This window comes from Hydra vulgaris, chromosome 09 (genome assembly GCF_038396675.1).
Source record: "Hydra vulgaris chromosome 09, alternate assembly HydraT2T_AEP".
NCBI classification, from domain to species: Eukaryota; Metazoa; Cnidaria; class Hydrozoa; order Anthoathecata; family Hydridae; genus Hydra; species Hydra vulgaris.
The window spans coordinates 32,347,541-32,367,500 of NC_088928.1; the positions used below are offsets into that span (position 1 = coordinate 32,347,541).

At 26.9% G+C, this 19,960-nt stretch overlaps 2 protein-coding genes across 5 annotated transcripts in view; one reads left to right on the forward strand and one right to left on the reverse strand.

Moving 5' to 3' along the window:
* Window positions 1–1,062: 1,062 nt before the first annotated feature.
* LOC100204977 (sodium-dependent neutral amino acid transporter B(0)AT2) lies at window positions 1,063–12,714 on the forward strand. Of its 2 annotated transcripts, none has more exons than XM_065805392.1 (9): window positions 1,063–1,393; window positions 8,718–9,187; window positions 9,264–9,374; window positions 9,592–9,801; window positions 9,881–9,967; window positions 10,058–10,256; window positions 10,424–10,583; window positions 11,906–12,068; window positions 12,397–12,714. In XM_065805392.1, the coding sequence occupies exons 1-9, from the start codon at window positions 1,216–1,218 to the stop codon at window positions 12,604–12,606; spliced, it is 1,788 nt and encodes a 595-aa protein (XP_065661464.1). In that variant the 5' UTR covers window positions 1,063–1,215; the 3' UTR covers window positions 12,607–12,714. The 2 variants fall into 2 exon arrangements, with proteins under 2 accessions (XP_065661464.1, XP_065661465.1); XM_065805393.1 differs by lacking the exon at window positions 1,063–1,393 and adding an exon at window positions 2,498–2,522.
* A 6,496-nt stretch (window positions 12,715–19,210) lies between these two features.
* The window catches only part of LOC100208508 (F-box/LRR-repeat protein 6), a 32,806-nt gene continuing 32,056 nt past the window's right edge, over window positions 19,211–19,960 (reverse strand). For all 3 annotated transcript variants that reach the window (XM_065805398.1, XM_065805397.1, XM_065805396.1), the window contains exon 5: window positions 19,211–19,960. This exon is cut by the window's right edge and continues 313 nt beyond it. In XM_065805398.1, the coding sequence (XP_065661470.1) occupies window positions 19,228–19,960 (733 nt within the window). In that variant the 3' untranslated portion in view covers window positions 19,211–19,227.

Genomic DNA, 19,960 nt, shown 5'->3' on the forward strand with positions numbered 1-19,960 from the left:
AAACACACGCTTACGTTAGTGAAAGTTTTATTGACGATTCACCCAAGTTTCATACCATGCATATTCATTCATTTGTTGATTGCTCAACTTACCCTACACTATTGCTCAACTTATCCTGATGGGGCAGATTAAGCAGCTCCGCAAACTTTAGGCATTATTTTTTTTTTTTTTAACTTCACTTTTTTTCTTAACAAATTTTAGCAGGTTAAATTATCTCTCAAATAGTGAAAAAATTATGTAAATCTGACGCACCATGAGATCTATTAAGTTTAGTAAAAGTTGCTCAACTAGTCCCGCTCTACCCTACCTAGACACATATTAGGGGGAATTTAAGTACGTTAAGAAAGAAAACCGATTCATTTTTATTTAATTTACTGTAAACTACAGCCATTTCAATAGTTTAGAGTGATTTTGGCCGTTTTTTATCTTTCTGAGTCACTGTGCGCCGTAAGATGCTTTCTTTCGTATTTGGAGAAAAACGAAATTAAAAAAGAATAAATTAGGAGACACTTATTGTAAAACGTTTTTTGAGACTAATTATTTTTATAAATTTTTAAATATTTTTTCAAAAATATTTATCCGTTTGTTGCCATCTAAATTAGCTTGTATTGTAAAAAAGTCAAACTTGATTTTTTTTTACCTTAAAGCGTTTTGAATGGCTGCAGAATCAATAACCCAAATTTTTTTAAAAGTGGAGATAAAACAAGAGAATTCTACCCTCACGCAATGTATTTTTTGTATATGCTAAACTACTCAATACAAATAAATAAATCAGACTAATTATAATTTAGTTACAGTGTAATTGGCAAAATATGTTCTGATTTAGTAATATAATTGTTATATTATATTTTATTGTGGTTTCAACTTCTTAAAATATTTTTAGTTTTAATTTATAATTTTAAATATAAAAAAATTAATAAGAATTAAAGTTAAAAGCAACACTTAATTTACAGTTACTTTGTTGTTTAAAGAAAAGATGTTTAAAAAAGCGCTATTTAAAAACAAATTTGTCGAATTCTTTACAAATAAAGTATTAAAATGGTTTTTTTGTCCAATCAAAATACTTAAAAAAAATACTTGCGAATCAAAACACTTTTGATTTCTCGTTAACAAATAAATATCACTTTCGTTCAAATGACAACAAAATTAAAAAAACAAATTTGTGTTAATTTATGTTATTAAATGTAATTAAAGAGTGAGCTGCATAAAAAAAAAATGAAAGAATACAAAATTTCCGTCACTGATGATATTAATAATGTTCAAAATAAATCAATCGTTAAAGAAAGAGAATCTTGGGGAAACAAAATTGAATTTTTTCTTGCTATTCTAAGCTATGCTGTTGGATTAGGAAATGTTTGGAGATTCCCATACCTAGTTCAAAAAAATGGCGGAGGTGACTTTTTTTCTCTGTCTATATTAGTAATATCCATAGCAACAAAACATAGTAAATCACAACAGTGGTTATGCATAAACTAATGATATTAGTTTCAGCAAAAAAAAGTTTGTTAAGTTCAACTTTTTTTTATTAATTGGTTGTATTAAAAGGTTTTACAAAATGTAATTAAAATTATAAAATCATAGCCAATATAAATTGGAAAGTTATATTTGCGGTAAATAAGCTGAAAGTAAAGCATAAAATAAGAAAACGATTACAGCTTTTTTTGTGTTAATTAATTTAGCTCGTCTGTTACCGTGAATTTCATTTATGCAAGATTTAAGGAATTATTACACAACTAAGAGACCTGCATTTATTGAGTTAATCTTTTCTTTTCTTTTTTTTTTTTTTTTTTTTGTATTAAATAATAATCAGTAAATAGCATTTCCCATTTGTATCGTTGTTTAGGTCGACAGGATTGTTTTTTTTTTTGCTTTTTTTTATTGCGATAAAAAAGTAAAAATCGTTGTATTTTCATAGAACATTGCAGATGTTTTATCATGTTTAAAAGTTTGTTTTAGTACGGTTGTTTATAGGCTTAAGTGTTTGTTCAGTATGGATATTTAGTAAACAATCATACTGAAGTTCAGTACCATGTATTGTGATTTATTATCTTTTGTGATTTTTTATGGTCTTTTAATTTATATGGTTTTAATTTATATGAAATATTAGTAAAAACATTTTTTTCACAATACTCCAGAAACATAATAAACCACTTCAAACATGTTATTTGATTTTTTTTGATACACTTATGATTTGACCCTTGAGATGAGGAATGCGGCAAACCTCAAAAAACAAAAAAAATAAGCCAAATTGTTTTAAAAGAATTTGACTGCGGTATTTTTTTGTTTTTTCCTAAAATGTTCTAAAATCCCGCAAAATAGATTATTTTAAGAGTTTTAGGTTATTAAAAAAATTTTTTTTTTGCGAGTTTTTATAAAGTAAATAGCCCAAACTACGATGCATTATCTATGTGCTATCTTTTTAGCGCGACTACTAAATTTACTTTTATTTACTTCGGTTCTTCTACAAACACACATTCTGTATTCACTTTTTGGTTCGTTGAAGCGGATTACGATGCTCTTTAGTGAGTTGAACTTATCTTTGCGGACCTTGGTATGTGGCCTCTATATGCCAATTAGCCAAAGGAGGATAAACCACAATACCTATACAAAAACTTCCTAATTAGCAAATTTTTAAATATTATTATTGTTTTGTTTTTGAATTTTTTGATTTTTTTCTTTTAATAATATTATTATTTTGTATATCAAACGTAATTTTTTTTTAATGTTTTGCAGTCCTTAATCTGTTTATTTTTTTGTTTGTTTGATTTTATTTAGGAATAGAGACATTTCATATTAGGATAAATTGTCCCCAACTCCAAATATGGAGTTAGTTAACGCTTTAGTTTGACAAAATTATAAATATTTTTATAACAGTTGTTAAGTCATTAATTCTGAGTTTAGTTGGACTAATTGTATAAAAATACAACCCATACAAAAAAACAAATCCTTAAAGAAACATTTCTAACTGTAAATTGATTAACGAAGCCTGCGTAGAAGCCAAAGTAATTTTACCATATTAAAGAAGTCAGCAATGTATTAATGTGTATTTTGTTATTCTAGTATTATTTTGATGAAAGGTTTAAAAAATTTTTGGACTAGTCGATAATTCAACCATTGTTACTTTCAATATTAATTTGGTTAAACAATTTATTATAATTAAATCGTCCATCAACTAAAAATAAACAAATTCTAACTAATAATTAAATAGAAGCGACATAACTTAAAAAAATCAAATGAGACAATAAATGCCCATCCTATGCTAGGGTCTTAATACAAACCCTAAATATAATGATTGATACGACTAAATATATAATGATTGATCCAACTGAATATATAATGATTGATCCAACTGAATATATAATGATTGATCCAACTGAATATATAATGATTGATGCAACTAATTTTTTATTCTTATTATTCATTTATAAAAATGTTAAATTTTTTTGCTTTTCTAACGGTCCACTAGACAAATACTTAAATCTGTTATACATATGTTATACTCTGATAAAATATCACAGTTAAAACTTCGTTAAGTATTTGGAAATGAGAGCATTCCGAATGATTGTTATTAGAACCAGAAATTTTGCGAGGATAACGCATAACATTACATTATGCATTACATTTCGCATTTTTAATTGTTTTCATTACAATTATTTTAAATATTTAAAAAAGATTTTCTTTGTATAAGAGATATATAAGAAATTCTAAAAATTCAAGTTCAGTTAACAAAGTTTTTATTTTGTTTTTTATTAGGGTGAATTGAATGCCATATAATTGGATTTTTACTGTAGGGGAAAGTCGGGTAGTCCCGGACATTTAAGGTAAAATAGATTATACACATGTACTGACAGAAAACAAAAAGTCAAAAGATTTTTTAACATTTATCTATCAAGTTAGAAACAAATTTAATAGATAAATGAAAAAAATAATTATTGTGTCTCTTAATACTATAAAAGCATAAAAGAATTATGTTAGAATAAAAGCATGTTTCAAAATTGGTGAATAGCCCCGGACACATAGTTTAAGCATGATTTTACCTCTTTTTTTACCCGTGTGACACAAATATAATATATATAAAGTTAGCATTAGACTGTTCTGAACACATTTTTAAAAAAATCGCTTTTAGAAATTACCTCTGATATATAAGGAGTGAGAATGAAAATGAAATCATTTAGAAATATAAACATTAGTTTTTTACTAATGAAAATAAACACTTTAAAAACACTTTTTTCAAATCTAAGATTTTTTTTATTGGAATTAAATGAATTACTATTTTGGGTTTGTGTAATATATTAAATGTATTATTATTTATATAAAAAAGCTGCTTATTTTTAAAATGTAAATGGATTAAGATGTTCGGAACTACCCTCCAAACATGTGTCCGATACTACCTGATCATACCTCATTCACAAATACTTTTTTTTTTTAAATAAATATTGTAAATAAAAATCTTTAATCAATAAAAAGTTGTTAGTTTACATAAAAATTAGGTATGCAAATATTATTTAAAATTACATAGCTTCTTAAGTTTAAGCTGTGCATCAAGTGTCTGGAGTTACTCACCGTCCGGGCCTACCCAACGACACGGATTTTGAAGTGAGGTGGGGGGGAGGGCACAGTGGTCAATTTTATAAAAAGTCTCCTTTATCTAAAATTTCCTAACAAAAAGTTAAAAAAAAAGGGGGGGGGGGCACGTGCCCCCTGGTGTCGTCAGCTTTGTTAAAAGTATATATGACCAACAAAACCTTTCATTTTTAACATACCTAATAATTTTAATTACTAATATATTTTTTTTCTATTACCAGTTTACCGACTTTATAAAAAAAATACATACTTCGTTGACTGTAAAAGTTAGGACTTTTAAAACATAAAACGTAATATAAATATAAAAATAAAATTTATAACTGGGAAATAAGTAATTTTTTACTTAATTTTTTCTTCTTTTAATATAAAAAATCTCGAACTATTTAGGTAGTTTTTTTTTAGCCATAGTTTTATATACTTTGCAGTTTTGTTTTGCTCTGTTTTCAATTCTGTTTGCAAACAAAAAAAATAAAACAAACTTCTTGAATCAATCCATCAATTTATTTTTACAAAAAATTTTTCAAACCAAGGTCATTTAAAAACTAATCTTAGATAAATACTATCACAAAGATTGAAAAGGTTGAGAGCTTTTTATAAAGTCGATCTTCAAGCGATTTTGCTAATAAGCAGGAAACAAACTCAAAAACTAATTAAACATTTAAAGACATTCGTGTTTGCGGGCAACGGGTTTGCGTGTTGCGGGACATTCGTGTTTGCGGGCAACGGGTTATAAAGAAAACGTCAATAATCACAAGTTAATAAAAGACTGTTGATCTTAAACTTTTAAGAAACTTCGGTTGGAATTTTATAAACAAATTAATAATATAGTCTCTGTAAATCAATAATTATTGTTAATTAAACGACGTATGTATTGTCCGTTGAAGAATATTCGTTAAAAATATTCACTTAAATTATTCGTAGCGAACGTTCGTATACGAATGATCGTTAAACAAATAAACGAGAACGACTAAAGAGCAAAACATTGTTTAATGAAATAGAGGATAGAATAAAATTGTTATGAAAGTTTTTATTCTTTTGCTTCTGATTATTTATTGAATTACCATTTTGGAAATATTTTTTTGATAATTATGTAGAGAATCTTTTTTTGAATAAGATGATATATAGTTTTACAACATACAAAAGAAACAATTTTTTTAAAAAATTTCAAATTTTTTGGCCGCATAAAAAAAATTTTCTTTTCTTGTTTTGAAAAATGGACATAAAACTCTCGGAAGTGAAATTTGTTGCAACACCGGTCATGAATTCTTTTTCAAAATGAAGTTTGGGATTTCCGGTAAAAAGCTAGAAGTTAATAAGGGAAACAATAAACTGAGGTTATGATATGAAATACACTAGTTGTCAACTTTGTAAATGTGGTTTTTATGAATTAATAACACCTAAATTGACCAATGAATCTCTATAAATTCTTCGTATAACCTTTAAATCTATTATGATAAAATCTATTCAAATATAAAATATGCCTCAAAAATACTTGCAAGCAAAGGAAGTAAAAAAACCATACACTGAAAAGCAAATCGTGCTTACGCAATTTGCTCTTCGGTATATGTTATACGTGTACTTCGGTATATGTATTACACCATCATCTCAACCTGAACTATCGTCATCTCAACCATCAGAATCTATGTCAGTGCCACCGCAACCAGCACCAATGACAACATTATTTCATTATCTCAATGACAACATTATCTCAGAATTTTACAATCTACATAAAATATTTTTTTTATTTAATCGTTCTTTTAATCATCGTTCTCTATTTTGTATGACATGGGTTTGATTAGAATTCCTTTTGTTTTGTTATTCGATTATTAGAAGCATAATTTTTGTTTCTTTAGAAAAAGAGTCGGCTAAGTTGAGATTTTGCAAGTACTTTCATATATATTTTTGTCTGAAATTGATGAACAAAACAATTCAAAATAAGCGTTCATTGAAATTTTTGAATATATCTATCTCAAATGTTGCTCAAAAGAAAAAAAGTAAAGTTTTGGAATTTGGCTAACAGAAAATACCTTCAGCACATAAGACAACAACTAGACCTACAGGGTTGAGGCAGTTTTTTATGGTGTTTAAGAAAGATAACTATCAGGCATGAAAAAACTCTCAAACTCTAAATATTAGGACAATAAGTTACTGAATTTTATGTCTTTTCTATTCTAAACTGAAATTTATAATAATCGTCAGATTTCAAATTTTATCCAATGATATTTTCGCATTCAAATGACCGCGTAAAGTTTTTAAATGAGGGGGGAAATAAACTTTACTCGATCATAGCTTTTAAACACTAAAGTACCATTAGATAAAATTTAAAATCTGTCGATGAACATCCATTTCTAAAAGTTACCTATTTTAAAAAGCTTATATGGTATTTGTATTAAGTATGAACTGAGTAGTTATTTAGATTTTATATTAGAATAAATTAAAATCAATCCAGTTTATTAAAGTGTGAAAAGAGAATTAGGCGAGAGACTTAATAAAATACAGAATTTTTTATTGGTAAAATAGTTAAACAATTGTTTGTTCTTTACAAAATTCAAATGAGTCATAAGTGAAGTACTATTACGGTAATTGCTCAAATTTTTTTGGTATAATTTATGACTTTAGTTTTCAAAAATCAATATCATACCACTTTATACAACGAAACTTATACAATGCTCATAAATTTTGCAATACAGTGTTTTTTCATTCATTAAATAAAAAATTTAATTCTCATTCATTCTATTAAATTAAACAAAGCTAATTCTCATTCATTCTGTGAAATCAAATATTTTTGATGTTAAGGATGTTCTTTATATTATGGAAAATTTTGAAAAAATTGCTTTTAAATATTTATATATAAAAAATAAACAAAAGTAGACAACTCTCTATCATTTACATTGTTACTGTATTTTATAACAGAAATGTTCCTTCAAATAATTTTTTTCTGTTTGACTTTTATTTTTAACTTAATATGAAGTAATTTAGGAGCAATTACTGAAATTATTTGATTAACAGTTGAAAAACCTGAAAGGTAATACTTTTAAAATGGTATTCTAAATAGGAGAATGAGCACAATTCTTTAAATAAATCACCTAAAAACAATTTTTTAAATTATTTCAGTGTTAGAATTAAGAACAGGGGCGGATCCAGCATTTTTTGGTCTTTAATATAACTAACTTCCAAGCATAGTACAAACTCCTAATATTTATATGTTTATACTTATGTCAAATAAGGATGCTTTGCAAAAAATTGCAATGGTTGGAGCCTGGGAACAAAAAAGCCCAAAAATTTTTGCCCCTGCTCCAAACATAAAAGTAACAAGTTGATAAAATATTTTTTTTACTATTCTCATCAGACTTATATTCATCGATAAATTTCCACACTACAATATCTCAGCGTTCAAAAATTATGACCATATAAAAATTGTTACCCCCCCCCCCCCCATAATTTTTGAACGCTGAGATATTATACTATAAAATTTAAAGTTTATCGATGAATATAAATCTAGTTGAGAACAGCAATAAAAATATTTAATTAATTTGGTGTTCTCACATTGAAGGTAGGGAGGAAGGGGCAAAAAATTTGGGGTTTTCTTGTTCCCAGGCTCCAATCGTCGTAGTTTTTTGCAAAGCATTCTTATTTAAAATAAAATAGTATAAGTATAAATAATTGGAGTTTGCTCCATGTCTTGAAGTTAGCTATCTCAAAGACCAAAAACTGCTGGATCCACCCCTAAATAAGAAACAGTAATTTGTGAAGAGTTTTTTCGCAAAAAAAACAAGATTTTTTTTCTTTTTTAAACTTAAGGCCCACATTTAGTTTTTCTGTCGAATATATATATATATATATATATATATATATATATATATATATATATATATATATATATATATATATATATATATATATTTGAATGTAGACATAATTAAAGAGAGTATGTAAATTCTTAAGCTGAAGACGCTGGGCACAACAATCCAGCGAAAATTTAAAAAAAAAAAAATATATAGTATCGAGAGAAATTCGTATTTATTGATGTTTATAAAATAATAATATATATATATATATATATATATATATATATATATATATATATATATGTATTTTTCAAAGTAATTTTTTTTCTGTTTGTAACATCGTAGGTGCGTTTCTTATTCCCTACTTATTGACTTTGATTACAATGGGTATTCCAATATTTTTTTTGGAGTTGGGTGTAGGCCAACGTCTTCAAAAAGGACCTTTACATGCTTGGAATCATTTGTCGCCGTATTTTGCCGGAATTGGTTTGGCATCCGTTATGGTTGCGTTTTTAGTTAGTTCTTATTACAATATGATTATCGGATGGTGTTTTTACTATTTATTTATTTCATTTCAAAAGAACGTCCCGTATGCCAAATGTCCTGTTACAACAGATCAATTTGGAAATAAGACTTTAGTAGAAGAATGCAGTAAATCATCTCCAACTACATATTTTTGGTACCGTGTTGTACTTAATTCAAGTGATAGTATAGAGGATAGCGGTATTTTTAATTGGAAATTGTGTTTATGTTTATTGCTTGCATGGGTTGTAGTGTATCTTACTTCATTCAAAGGAACATCATCTATGGGCAAGGTAAAGTTAAAATATGAAAGAAAAATTTCAACTCTTTTTAATTTTAATGTTTTAAATACATTTAATTATTGTTTAGACGGTCTATTTCACTTCTCTGTTTCCGTACGTAGTATTAACAGCGTTTTTTATACGCATGGTTATGTTGAAAGGCTCTTACACAGGGATTAAGCATATGTTTACTCCTAAGGTATTTACTACTATTAAATAAAATAAGTGCATCTTTGTAGTATTTAAAAATCGTTTTTGTTTAATGAGCATTAAAAGCATTAAAATGTTATTTAAATTTTTTTTTTTTACTGTGTTAACTCCTCCAAGGCTGCAGGAGGGGGGGGGGGAGAGTTGCTGTTTGTTTTTACTAATTATATCTTTTATTATAAAATAAGTTTCTGATTTTACTTCTGCAGTTTGAAAAACTCAAAAATGCCGAAATTTGGCTTGATGGAGCTTCACAAATCTTTTATTCGCTGGGACTTGGTTTTGGAGGTTTGATATCAATGTCAAGTTACAATCATATTAATAATAATATAATGAGAGATACAATAATGGTTTCCATCATTGATTGCGGAACATCAATTTTTGCTGGAACTGTCATTTTTGGAATCTTGGGTTATAAGGTTAAAATGGAAAATTATTTACTTTTTTAGTCATTTGGAAATAGTAAATTTAAAAGATGTTGACGTTTTTTTAATTTAGGCCACATTTAATTACGAACTATGTTTAAAAGAGAACTTAAAACATGGCACAAATAGAACCTGCGACCTAAAAGAATTTTTAGATCAGGTTAGTACCTTTTTTTTAATTCAGTGTTTTTTTCAATTTATGACATTTTTTCTACCTTTTGGTGATTAAAATTTAAAAATCCTCATCAAGGTAGCGGAAGGTCCTGGTTTAACGTTTATTGCATTTACAGAAGCAATGTCAACAATGAGTGGGACACCATTTTGGAGCGTCTTATTTTTTATAATGTTACTTACGTTGGGGATAGGAACAATGATTGGATCTGTTGAAGGAGTGAGAACCACTCTTATTGATTTGAAGTTTATTTCATTAAGAAAAGAATTGGTTCATTGTAAGTTTTATTTAAAAGTTTAGCTGTATTTTCTACACTTAACTTGTTTTTTATATTTTTGGCAGCAGGTTAACTCTTTAACTGCTTTTTTTATTAACATTCTCATATCCTTATATATATTTTTTTTCTATATCGTTTTACGATACAAATAGTTGTACTTATTTTAGTAATTTTATGTTCGATCTTGTTTTGTTTGGGACTGCTGTTTTGTCAAGGATCTGGTATCTATTGGTTACAGATGTTTGACACTTATTCTGCGAGTGTATCCTTGCTAGTGATTGCATTGCTTGAATCTTTTATTGTTGTTTATGTCTATGGAATTAAAAAGTAAGTTAAATTATAATTATTACTTAGGTTATTGTTAAAGTTTTTGTTTTTAGTATAAACCTAGTAAACATCAAATTAATCATAAAATAGTTTTGGTACTATAATATGTAACAGGAACGACAAATTAAGATAACGTTTTCAAATGGATTCAAAACGCATTTAACAATCTTTAGTTTATCAATTTAGATATTTTTACAGAAATATCAAAATAAAAAAAATTTAAAAATAACGCATTCTGTGTGGAGTAGAGGGTAGGAAGGCAGTAGGGGGTAGAAAGACTAGAAGAATTTATTTAAGCGTCGTTTTGTCGTTCCGTGTTATTGAAATAATAAACATGAAGCGAGAATGCAAGTTAAATTTTTTAAGGGCATTCAAAATTTTTAAAGTATTTTTGCTGATTATATAGTCAATATTTTGGTTAAAAATATCTTATTACCTAGGTTATGAACTTTATAAATCTAATAATATTATAAATGTTTCACATTTAATCAACAATATTACAATTTCGTCGCTGCAAAACAAGACTATTTTTACTGATCTGAGAAAAAAGTATTTAAAATTTCACAAATTTCATGTTTCACTGCGTTCGATTTTCTTAAATCAAACCAAATAGTTTTTAAAATACTTATAGAAAATGTTATTATTTTTCATAATATAACAAATAAAAAATAAAAAATTCAAGCTTTGAGAAGCATTAATGCAAATGGACTTAAGATAATCTTAAAACTATATAAAATATGACAAAATTCTATAAATTAAATTGCCGCTGCAAAACAAGACCATCTTAAGTCCGTTTTGGCTGTTCTGAGAAAAAGTTTTAAATTTAATCACTGCTTTTGATTTTTTTGACAAATCTACTTGCTTTCAGTTATTTATTATATGTATTAAGTATTTTAAACCAAAAAAGTTTTTTTTGCCAAAAATGGACTTAAGATTTTTGTTTTGCAGCAACGATGCCTCTTAATTATTATTTTTGAACATAAGATATTTGACTTTTACTCAAAGTTGTAAAAGTTGAATCAATTTCCATACTTTGTGAGATGGCTTTTGTGCACCCATATTTTAAACCAAAAAAGTCAATTTTGCCAAAAATGGAGTTTTGCTTCGCAGCGACGATTTATCCACTTTCCCTCGCATACCCACTTTGCCTCGCATTTTTCTGATTCAATATTTACAAGACTGAATTTAATAGAGTGTGTATTTTTGTGTTTAAATAAGATTTAACAATCTTATTAAAAATTGCTACTCAAAAACATTTTACGCAATTTTGCTAATATTTTTGTCAGAAAAAATTAAAGTTATCTTTCTTATTTTATATACAGCTTTGAAGACGATATTGAGTTTATGTTAGGAAAACGACCAAATTTTTTTTGGAAATTTGGATGGTGTGTTACAGCACCTCTGCTAATTGTTTCTATTTTGATCGCTTCATTGTATGGATTATTTTCAAAAACAATTACGTACAATTCGTGGAACAGCTTTCAAGTAATTAACTTTTATTTGATTTCTAAGTAACGATTTTATAAGTTATAATAAGCTATATTCTAAAATTTTCCATTATTTTTAAATAAATATGTTATAGTCAACTAATATTATATAGTCAACTAATAAGGTAAAAAAACCTTAAAAGTGGTAAACCAAAACCAAAACTTATCCAAAACTTGAAAAACGTAAATTAAATTATATCAAATGTACGTAAGTTTATATACATGTAATACGGCATATACCTGTAATATGTATGTAATCTGACTTTACAGTTTTTGTTTTTGCGCTGTACTTTAATTAAACTTTAAGCTTTAATTATATTTTTTAGTTTAAAGTTGAGAAGAAATCTTACCCAAGCTGGGGAATTGCCTTCAGTTTTTTTCTGTTGTTTGTTTCGGTAGTAATTGTCCCGTTAACCATGCTCTTTGTTAAACTTGGATGGTTTAAAATCAAGAAAAAAGTTGACTGGAATAATGAAGATTTTGATATGTCATCAAATCCTGTTAAGCCTTTAATAAAATCGAAAGATGAAGAATAGAGACTTATAGATTTTATTACATTCTTTAAAAATATTTTTACAAATTTTTCATGTACCGAGAGTAAAATATATAGAACTATTTATGCAGTTATAATAAAAAAAACAAAATGTTATTATATTTATTTAGGGATTATCAATGCATGTACACTAATATGGGAGGCAAATTTTATAATAACTAGTATTTTACCGTAGCTTTAAAAAAGATGTTATTAAAAGAGACATCTTCGATCACTTTACTTTTTTTGTTTGTAACATAAGCATCAAAATAATTCTACATCTAAAACATGGCCTTTATCAACGCGTTTTTACAGGTTTTTATTAGGTTTAAACCTAATAAAAACGTTCAAAGAACGTTTAAAAAACGTACCGTGCTCACTGGGTATATACATATACATATATTTATATATATATATATATATATATATATATATATATATATATATATATATATATATATATATATATATATATATATATATATATATATATATATATATATATATATATATATATATATATATATATATATATTATATCAACTAAAACATTTTTATTAATTTATATTAAACAAAAAAAATATTCTTTATGTCAATCTTACATATAAAGATTTTCATTCAGCCTTGGTTCTGCAAAAATACTAAAAGAGCTATAGATCAGTTAAAATATTATATACAATGCAAACCAACCTCAATTATCAATTAAAATTTGGAGTGTCTATTCGCACATTCATTGCAAATAGACTATATCTAGAGGGAAGGGGGCACATTTGGACGCTTTTTAAAAAAGATACCACAGTTTTTGTACTAATTAACATAAAGTTGAAATTTTTGCTAAGAGAGATTACTTAGTTATCAATTCTTTAGCAATTATCTTTTTCAAATAGAGAAAAGCAAAGCCCAGCTAGTTCAAATAAATTATAGTTGCTTTTTTTTCTTAAAAACAAACTACTCATAGTCTAAAATCACCCGAGAAGAAGGGGTAGATTTGGACGGCATTAGATCAGTTTAGGAAATATAATAAAAATCAAAACACGTTTCCTAAAGTTTTTTATTGAGCAGTAATTATAAACAATAATAACTAATTACAGTAATTACAAACATCAGCAGAATTAAGAGAATTATCACCAATAACAGAATTATTCTTATAAATATTTCAGACCATTAAATAATTTTCATGTGTATTATATTTAAATAAACTAAAATGAAAACACTAATCAATCACTTATCAATATCATAAACATAAAAATACTAACTTTAAAAATAACAAAGTAAAGAGTATGAATGGATTGAGATAAACATAAATAAAAGTTTTCTTGTAACCTAATTGAAAAAATAAAGTTCATAACATTTAACCAAGCTTAAATGTAGAAATAAAATACTTGGCGGAAAAGTTATCACTTTTTAACTTTTTGTTATTTCTAAACATTTTTATTCTGCAAGCTAATGTACTTTTGGAGAACTCAAATACAACTGCAGATTCTCTTAGTTTAATTGTTTTATTAAAAACATGTATTACTGCAATTTTAATTTTTCTTCTTTTATTTATCTTTCAAATTTCTTTTTTATAGTTGCCCAATATTTTTATCTTTGTTTAATTTTTAATAATTGAATTTGCTAAAAAGATTGTTAAGAGACGCAGTACGTCCAAATGTGTCCCATAAATACTGTCCAATGCTGACTCAACCCTGATTTTAGAACATATTTTTGTGAAAACTTTATGGAATATGTTCTAAATCACATAACTTAATAACAATATCTTATGTAGATTCACATAAGATATTGTTATTAAGTTATGTGATTATTATTAAGTTATGGGCTACATAAAATATTGGTGTTTCTGGTTTAAAATACTGCTGCTTATGAAAAATCTGACATACATTCTATATGTATGCACCTTTTTTATAGTATATATACAAGGTTTTATTTTAAAAAGTAGTCTTAAGTTATTTTTATTGAAAAAGAAAGTGCATACATACACAGCACAACAATAAAAATTAAAAACTTGGTCAAATAAAAGTAAAAAAATGATGATTTAAAATAGAAATCATGTTTTAATAAAGTGTTTTATAAAAAATAACTATTTTTTTGATCACTGCACTTTTATGGTAACATTCGTGCTACTTAGATCTTTTTGGGTATTTCTTTGATACTTCAGTAGAGGTAATAGTTTTATTTGTACATTTTTTTTTAGCTTGGTTTTTTTCCTCTCTGACTAACTCAAGTAACCGTCGTTTTACTTTCTCATTTGTAAGGACTTCTCCACATTTTGCTTGTACTCTCTTCTTTTTTTGTTTTTTAAATACTTTCTAAAGTAATATTTATGAAAAAACTGTTAAACTTTTAGTGAAATAAATTAGCATAAATCATAACATAACACAAAAAAAAATATTTTAACACCATATAGGTCTTATATAATTTTTTTTTTGACCTAGGTTTTATTTCATACAAATAAATAAACATGTTTCTTAATATAAACTTCAAAGATATAAACTTCAAACATAAGTGTTTAATAGTTCTAAAGAATTATTAACACAAAAATAGTTAGGTCTGATGAAACTAATAGGTTTATAATGCTACTAAAAACAACTTTGATAATATAATTACATATCATAATATCATATATACATAGACCCACTTTACCCCACCTGATTATATTTCAAATTTTAAACAAACCATGTGCGTTAGTGTCTTACAGGTATACTATCCTTAAAATATAGTAACTTAACTTTCAAAAAAAACATTTTTCATACCTTTATGCCTTATTTGAATATATTTTCTCTGAAGTTTAAAAACTTTATACCTAAAGCCATTATCAATATAACAGATAAATATGAACTAGACCCAGATTACCCCGTAGACCCACATTACCTCACCCTACCCTACTTTTCTTTATTTAAAGAAAACGATGAAATTTATTATACTTATTAAAAATATGAGTATTATATTTAATAATTAAATGAAAATAAAAAAACTAAATGTATAAAGCACACATTTTATTCAAAATATTAAATCTAATGAGGCATTAAAATTAAAAAAAACGTGCAAATAGACTCGCCCATTAAAATTTACGTGTTTTTAAGTTGAATATGTTGTTTGATCAGTTTGAATATGTTGTTTTAATAAAATATTGATGAACTGTTTTATTAAAGTTTAATAATGGTTTAAAAAGTTTCTAAAAATTATACTAAAAATGAATTTTCTAACACCAATAATAAATATGGTGAAAATAGATCCGATGAATACTTAATTTTCTACTGTATTTTTTAAGCATCTGCGTCTCAAAACGGTACAAAACAAAACGAGACAAAACGATAAAAAAATATTATTTTGATGAAACGAAACAAAATTTTCTTCTTTTGTAAAAAATTCGGTACAAATCGAAACAATAATTTATTTTTTTGTAAAAACCAGTACGAAACGAAATAAGGTTGAACTAAATAAAGTACGAAATAACCGGTGCGAAACAGAATAAGGTTAAACTTTTTAGTTAAACTTTCGTTTACGAAATATTAAGTTAGTAAGTATTAAACGCCCATTCCTTCTGGTTGAATGTTAAAGTTCATGTATTGCATGTTATTATTCATGTATTGGTGTGGGAATCGTAAAATATCTGTTTGGGGCGGGGGAATTGTGAAATGTTCAAAACCGATACGAAACGAAACAAAAATTTCTTGTTTCATAAAAATGCGGTACGAAACGAAACAAGATTTGTTTCGTTTTGTACCGCAGATTAGTATTTTTTCTTCTTTCGAAACAGATGCAAATTGCGAAATGAAAGTTATAAAGCCGTTATTATATATTTTTTTTACAATTTTGAAAAAATGACACAAAAGTAATAAGTCAAATAGAAGGTTGTCATGCTTTAAGGTGAATATAAGTTTTACAATTTGTGACTTTAGAATAATTGGGTTTTATCTCCCCTTTGAAATGTTGAGAGCGCCTTTTTTAAATGATGTCGTTCATTCTATTGTTGGAATGTTTTCCAACGTTTTGCAACAGGTAATTAATGAACTGAATACTTTGCCATTTCCATTCAGCACGTAACTAAACGAGAGCAAAGATGAATCACAATGTACCCAGCTTTTAGTGTTTGTACGTTATCTAAAAACACAAAGTATGAAAAAAGAGTTTTGGTTTTGCGACTCACTTTTGGGAACTAAAAAAGCAACAGATGTTTTTATTATGATAAAAAGTTCTTTGCAAAACATGACATTGATTGGAAAAATAAGCTTGACAGTTTGTGTATAGATAGAGCCGCTGCCATGTTTGGAAACACTCTAGCAAAGCTTGAAGTGTTTCCAAATGTTACGATAACTCATTACTTCTTACCGCGACATGCGTTAGCATCATGAAGTTTAGTTAATTTCTTGAAAGAAGTTATGACCACGTGAATTAAAATAATTAACTTCATAAGAGCCAGAGTTTTTAACTACAGGCTGTTTAAGAAACATTGTCACAAAATAAGATTTGACCACGAAGTACATAATGATGAAGATCCTATTAAAGATGAATTAATTAATACGAGATCCAAAGTAATATTGCGAGTTAAATTTTATGCAAAAGATACTTGGTTTTGGATAGTTTAGGACAAACTTACTCTCTCCTTGTTAAACAATTTCCATACAAATTCCGTTTACTACTAATTATGACTATGATGGTGGTGACCGTGCCAATGTTTTAAAATCTTTGAACAAAATGACACAATCTTTTGAATTTCTACTAATTTATTATTAAACTGATTTTCTACTAATTTATATATAAGTATATACTTTTTTCATTTTGATTCTAATTTTTTTTTCATTTCTGTTTCATCAATAAAGACTCATCAGAAAATGATTTTTCTGGCAATTTTTCTACACAATGATCCTTGGTTGGAAGTGAAACATTAATTCCCATTTTTTGGGAATTAATGTTTCACTTCCGAGTTAATTAAGCACACTTCTGAGTTAATTAAGTTTAGTTAAGCGTTAAAAATAAGTCTAACGTTTTAGCATTTGATTTAAAATGAGATTTGAAACGAAAAAACAAACACGGTTATTTTGAGAAATTTTTTCACCAAGGTATTCTATTCCTGTCCATTAGGATTATGACTAAAATATTTTTGCAAAATTTTATTTCTCCTGTGGTCACAAATGAAGAACTTTTGTGACCTAATTATTTATAAACTACTTTAGCAGTGACGATCCACGATTTTTCGGGGATTAAGATAGCTAACTTCCAGACATGGAGCAAACTTCAAACATTTGTATGTTTAAACTTATGTCAAATAATGAGGCTGTGCAAAAAATTGAGATGATCGGAGGTTAGGAACGAAAAGACCCTTTGACTTTTCAAGTTTCATAGTATTATCTTTTAGCGTTCGAAAATGACCATATAAAGTCTAAACCCCCTTCAATTTGAGGGGGTTACAAATTTTATATGGTCAGAATTACAGAACGCTGAGAGATGATACTATGAAACTTGAAATTTATCGATGAATATAAGTCTAATTGAGAATAGTACAAAACTTTTTTTTATCAAATTGTCGCCCCTCACGTTTGGGGTGGGGGTGATGAAGTCAAAGAGCTTTTTCGTTCCCAGCCTCAAATCATCGCAATTTTTTGCACAGCCCTATTATTTGACATAGGTATAAACGTACAAATGTTTGGAAGTTTGTTCCATGTCTGAAAGCTATCTTAATCACCAAAAAAATCCTGGATCCGTCCCTGTACTTTAGTAAATTATTTTACCTAAAATAAATTTCTCCTAAAGTATATCAGAAGTAAAATTTGATGGGACATTTGTTCTATTTTAATTTTACAATTTGTGCGGCAACATTTTTATGAATTGAATAAAATAAATGTGATTTTCTTAATCAATATTAAAATGCTTATTTACTCCAACTACAGGTCAAAAAATTATTTCTTTTTCATAACCCTCCATTCCATGTTCAAATAGTGAAATGAGTTTAAATTTAAGCTTTCAAATGATAAAAACATTAACAAACTTTTTTTATTGCAGTAATAATTTTTTTAACTAAAGTTAACATTTTTCTCGCCTACGCTAAAGTATAATACTGAACAGAAATAAAACTAAATAAAAAAATTATAACAACGATTAAAAAATAATTATAACAAAGATTTTGGTTTGATCTAAGGTTAAGGAGTTAAATTTTATAATTTAAGCTAGTTATTGACAAACATGTTCTGACGTAGCATCAAATATAAAGCATAAAAATACAGACGGAGTTCGACTAATATTCAAGAATATCTCGACGGAATAAACTATAATATATAACTTGAAGTCAAAATATGATATTTATATTTTTTTTCAGCTATTACGCTATTAGTTAGAAAATATAAAACAGAAAACGATTTAAAGAAAAAATAAAACTGTAAAGAGTTATTATTTTTTTAGTGAGCAGAACAGAATGAAAACTGCAGTCGGAACTCAACTAACTATTGTTAAACTATCAAAAAACAGATCGCATTGAGGAGGATAAAAATGATAAAAACTCCGAGTATTGTGATAAAAAGCAAACTTTTTTGATTTTTAACCCAGTCAAATAACGTGGGGTAATATAATAGTAATAGAGAGATGATGTAAACATCAAATAAATACACAGCTTTTTTAATTTAAAAAATTAAAGATTTTTTAATTTTTCTGACAAAATTCCAAGTTGTTCATTTGAATGAAGCCTTTTTATTCCCCTTGATAAACTGCGACAAGATGTCAAATCCAAAACACATAAACTGGGTAGAGATTTTAAAACATGCTGAATATGTACATCAAAAACAGATGTTCCTGTCAAGTCCAAATGAGTTAGTTTTGAGCATTTTAAAACACAGTTTACAATATCAGTCATACTTTCCTGCGAAGGTTTTATTTTAGAAAGATCTAGATATAATAGTGAGTGAGACCATCTTTGAAATACTAGCTCTGAAATATCACTAGATACTTCACAACCAGATATATAAAGTTTTTCTAACTTTGTGGTACATAAAAAAAATCCCTTTTTCGTAACTTGAGAGTTCCCACGAATATCTAAATGAGTCAAATTCTCAGCGTTTTTAGTAATCCCAAGCAATAAATTGTCTGTTAACCATCCAGGAAAACTTTGAACAGCTAAACTACAAGCTTTAAGAGCAGGAAAACCCTGTGCATCTTGGTGCTTAAAAGGTTTTGGCTCCAAATTTAAGTTTGAAAGATAAAGCTCTTCTAAAAGCTGACACGAGTCTTGTAAATTTGAAAAAGAAACACACCTTACGGAGGTATTGGATAAATCTAAACTTTTTAGACTTGTACAGCATCTACAAACTGAAGTGAGCAAAGAGGAACCTAAAGCAATATTCTGCGACAGGTTTATGTGTGTCAAG

Excerpts from the sequence above, each read along its gene's own strand:
- LOC100204977 (XM_065805392.1), top strand. The coding sequence starts at position 1,216 with ATGAAAGAATACAAAATTTCCGTCACTGATGATATTAATAATGTTCAA. Across the intron at positions 9,188-9,263 it reads GAACATCATCTATGGGCAAG|ACGGTCTATTTCACTTCTCT; the intron begins GTAAAGTTAAAA and ends ATTATTGTTTAG. Across the intron at positions 10,584-11,905 it reads TATGTCTATGGAATTAAAAA|CTTTGAAGACGATATTGAGT; the intron begins GTAAGTTAAATT and ends TTTTATATACAG.